Consider the following 4,576-nt stretch of genomic DNA (forward strand, 5'->3'; position numbering starts at 1 on the left):
TGGCTCAAGGCAGGGATGCACACACAGCACTGGGATTTTATGGACCAACTGCTCTAGAACAGACTTCCAATACCTTCCCAATAATTCCATGACAGCTCTTACAACTAAGGACATCACACAGTGATCCTGCTCTCTTCCTCTTCCCTAGCCTTCTGAATCACCAAGAATTATAATTTACAGCCTGCTTTGCTCCTTCTGTCAGAGTTCACACTGGCATATTTGTATAGGTCTATGTTATGCTTTTTTAACTTAAAGGAAGACAGAATGGAAAGCTGAAAAGCTTTTTTTCTTCTGGGCATGGCTAATCTATTATGTGAAAAATAATTCTGTCTGACCATAGGAAGAGAGTTCTACCCATCCGACACAACAGTGGTATTAAACTTATGCGAAAAAAATAATAAGCAATGTTTTTAAGCTCCAGGGAGAAAAGAGGAATTCAGAACTAAAGACAAGATCTAAAATACAAAAACATCTGAGTTCTCAATCCTCACACAGCAGCAGAGTTCCAAATATGTTTTGAACAGGAAATCCAGGTGTGTTGCTTTCCTGCAAAACTAAGAAATGTCCTGTCCTTTGCCCACAGGGAAATGGTAAAGGCTTCAACCACAGTCATCCTGTTACTTAAAAGCCCCTTTTAAAATGACACAAAGGCATTACTCATGTTTGACTCAACATTACTCTTCTATCTGCACGAAGCTTACCAAGGTCAACTTGCGTTCACTTGAATAAAACATTCGGCGATTACGTCTCTTGCTATCAAGGTAGAAACATTTTGCATCATCTTCCTACACATTGAGATATTTAAAATCCCTAATAACTGTGTCTGAATAAAGATCCTGTGCTCTGTGCAGAAAAAAGCCCTGAACATACACTAAGAGGAACAATGTCCTTTAGTTCATATAGCTCAGCATATTTGTATTAAGCTTAAGAAAACAAACAAACTGAAGTGTTTCTGTAACAGAGGTCTGAAAACTTACAGGCAAACCACACTGAATCTGCATTTGCCTTTGGAAGGGAGGAACGCACTTAGTGACTTCTGCACACACCTTGCAATCCTGCTTCAATTAATTAATCACAGATTAAATATTGTACTTCTTTAACTAAGTAGTACAAGTACTACAGCAACACTGAGTTCATGATGGAGGAACATCCTCCTCCTCCCATGTGTGAGTGTCACTCTCTACACTGTTATGGAAAACATGTTTTATTAAAACATGTAAATTAGAGGTATTCAAAGAATATCTGAAACCTTCACATTCCCACTTACATTAACACAGAAGCTGCTTCTGTAGAGTCTCTGCAGTGTTTTAAAAAACATCTTCTGTAACTACTGCAAACAATTCCAGCAATTTTTGTGTAGTAAAAGGTCCTAATTTTGGTAATACAGACTCAAGTTCCTACTCAAGGTGTTCCTAAACTTTCCTTTGTATTCTGCACCACACCTGCTCTAGATGGTCCTGCACAGTACACGTACCTTTCCTGCTTTTCTCTTTAGAGCAGGGATTCACGTTCATAAAAGTCAAGAACAAAGAGAAGTTTTGTTCTGCAATGAATGCAAGACACACACAGTGCACAGAGCTTACTACCTCCACCACACACTACCTGGCAACAGAACCTTCAATTTTCCTTCTCCAGGTACGTACAGATTCGTGTCAATGAGACAACAATAAATCAAACAACTTTACCTCTCAATAATCAGATCTCTACGGTTTTGCGTGGAAGACAAAACTGTTGTCAAAACCAAAAGCAAACCCCACCACACCACCACCAAAACGACAGTGAATTTAATTTCAAACAGGAAACACTTATTTTTTCACTATACCTCTTCAATGCCAGCAATGTTATTTACTGCCAGTTTTTTGAGGGAACTCTGAAGTTTTTTGTCATCAGCTGTAGCTGTTCTGTGCACCACCTTCTTCTTTCTGCGAGCTGTTCCCTGGGAAAGAATCAAGAGACAACAGTCAGCTCTACTCAAGATCTCTCAACACTAATTGCAAAAGTCATACCACCGTCTGAGCAACATCTTTCAACTTATGAGACATTTCTGTAGACAAAAACGCTTCTCAACTTATTTCCCTTTTCCTACAGCTTTGGCCATCATTCCCAATTTTAAGTTTTTTCTTAAGCATAAAAGACCAAAGAAACACCAAACAACAGCATATTTTCCCTTGCACTAAACCAGACTACAAAAATACTACTTAATATCAAGCAATACATAACAAAGTTTCCCCAAGATATTTTTTCCAAAACAAAGCACAAATACAGTGATTTAAAAGGTTACACTTTGGCAAGCAAATCATTAACATTTTCAAAGTGTTCCACAGACAGCAGTTTTGGAAGTCCTAATTTGCAAACTTTGGTACAATCATCCCTACGGCAGGGGATGAGCACCCATACTGAACAAACTACATGCCTTTTTATTGGTCTTATTAACTACCCACTGGCTCAGAGAAAATAAACAGCTCAGAGCAGAGCCAGTGACTGGAGTGGGCACGAAGGAAGAAAATCCCCAACAGGGAGGCCAGAAAGGCAGAACTGGAACACCCAACAGGTGAGCTTAGCTGGAGCTTTCACAGGTCACAACAAGTCATTGAATTAAAACAATGGTTGCACACTGGAAACTGCTCATCCAGCAGTTGTGAACTGAAAGAAATTTGCATTTCAGGTAGCTGCACTATGGGCCAGATCACACAAAACCTGTAATGGTCAAGCCTCAGAATAATTTTCTTCTTCCCTTTCTATGAACTTCAGCCTATGTTTTCAAAAGTATCTCTGGTGGTTTTCTTACCTTTCCTCCTATTCGGACCTGTGCTTGAAGCTTGGCCAGTTTTTCTTGGTTCATTGTGCTACGTCTACAGAGCAAGAAAAGTTCAAGTTAACCATCAAAACAGTAACAAAAAAAGGGCACAGTCCATTTTAAGAGTACTCTTACAATTGCAGTGGGTTTTTTAGACTTCTAGAACATTACTCAAAACAGTGTGTCAAACAAACACACATAAACAGAGCTTTAAAGTCACACCACCTAAACAATCCACAGCAGTCCTGCAGTAGGAAGGACCCGCATTTAGCTGAAGTGTCTGTGCCACAATGAGGCAACTCAACAGGACATTTCATTCTGCATCACGCCGAGGTACTCATTTTCAGGACGCCAGTTTACTGATGGAAGTATTTAACTGAATTACTGACTCCAACCAGACCCAAACTAGTACATACACCACAACTGGTCTGGGAAAACACCCTTATCTTTACGAGGGCTCAGGGGTAGATTAATCACTAAACTACCTGGAATAGTATTCATATAATGAATCTATGATACTTAAACTAATGAGCGAGATCCAAACTCTGTGAAGTTCGTGTATGGACGTATTTGCTATATGAACGTCTAGTAGCTCTTCATCCAATACAGCGACTGGGAAGTTAGTCCAGTGCTTCTCCCACGGGTCAGGTGGGACCTTTAAAGGCTGAAAGCCCTGAAAACCCATAATGGGTGAAAAAACGCCTCAAACCTTCCAACAAAAGGAATGCGTTTCGCTGCTCTGTCCCAGCAATTCATCAGTGATCCCCGGAACGATGGGGAAGTCTCCGCATGTGCTTTGTGCCGGGAACGACGGGGAGGGGAAGAGCAGGAGCGAGGGAGGGATCGGAGCACGAAGGGACCCCGCGGGGCGGCGGGAGAAGAGGCTCAGGGTGGCTCGCTGGCCATCCCCAGAGCACGGGGAGCGGGAGGGCAACACGGCTCATCCCTCAGGAGCCCGTGTAACCGCGACCCCAGGGGAGAGCCGCGGCCCCGTGAGCCAGGGCAGCCCCCGCACAAGGGAGTCACTCCCTCGGCCTCTCCTCGGGGAACGGCCCAGCGCGGCGCAAGGGGACAGGACCAAGCTGCCGCGGCGCCCCGCCCGCCTCAGGTCGGCGGGGACGTGGCAATACCAGGATACAGAGACACCGGGACACGGGAACAGCGGGCCACCTCACCTGAGCGCGGCGCAGCCCCCGCTACCAACACGCGGCGAGAACAAGATGGCGACCGAAGAAGGAAAGAGGGGCGCACAGAGAAAGGAAACGTCGCACCACGTGAGGGCACCGACCCGCCCGCGGATTGGCGGATCCGCCCACTCGTATTTACATACGGGCAGGGCTGGGCACGCAAGGCGTTCTGGGATTTGTAGTCTCCAGGGAGCAGCAGTCACCGGTGCCCCGGGGCAGGGAGTGATGCCCGGTGACCCAAACCCGGGACGCGGCGCTTCCAAACTCGTCACCACTCGCTCTGTCCCCCTCAGCAAAACCTCCCTCACACACTGTGCTTCTGGTCGGTTTTGCCTTTCCGACAGCAGGGCAACTACGGAGAGCAGCGCGACAAAGGGTTTATTTGGGAAGGAGAAAATAAATCAGGAACCACCCCCCTCCACCGCTGCCTGCTCCCGTCGGGATAACGCTGGGGTTTGCCCAGAGGGAGTGACCAGGGCTCTGGGGCCCCGATGCGATGACCCCTGCCCTGGGGCTCCCGGCTCCCTGTACGGAGCCAAACTCGTCCTGAGTCCCCCCGCACCCTTCCCGCCAGGGGCCTCCACGGGCCGAG

The 4,576-nt window shown here is 46.0% G+C and overlaps 1 protein-coding gene across 1 annotated transcript in view; it reads right to left on the reverse strand.

The window, feature by feature from the left end:
* Positions 1 to 4,079, reverse strand: part of BTF3L4 (basic transcription factor 3 like 4) — a 9,333-nt gene extending 5,254 nt beyond the window's left edge. Inside the window, exons 1-3 of the mRNA XM_008640742.2 lie at positions 3,973 to 4,079; positions 2,789 to 2,852; positions 1,823 to 1,936 (exon numbers count right to left, since the gene is read on the reverse strand). Coding sequence (XP_008638964.1) covers positions 1,823 to 1,936; positions 2,789 to 2,842 — 168 coding nt within the window. The 5' untranslated portion in view covers positions 2,843 to 2,852; positions 3,973 to 4,079. The remainder of the gene's footprint in view (positions 1 to 1,822; positions 1,937 to 2,788; positions 2,853 to 3,972) is intronic.
* Positions 4,080 to 4,576: the final 497 nt, after the last annotated feature.

This window comes from Corvus brachyrhynchos, unplaced genomic scaffold, assembly GCF_000691975.1.
Source record: "Corvus brachyrhynchos isolate BGI_N302 unplaced genomic scaffold, ASM69197v1 scaffold48, whole genome shotgun sequence".
NCBI classification, from domain to species: Eukaryota; Metazoa; Chordata; class Aves; order Passeriformes; family Corvidae; genus Corvus; species Corvus brachyrhynchos.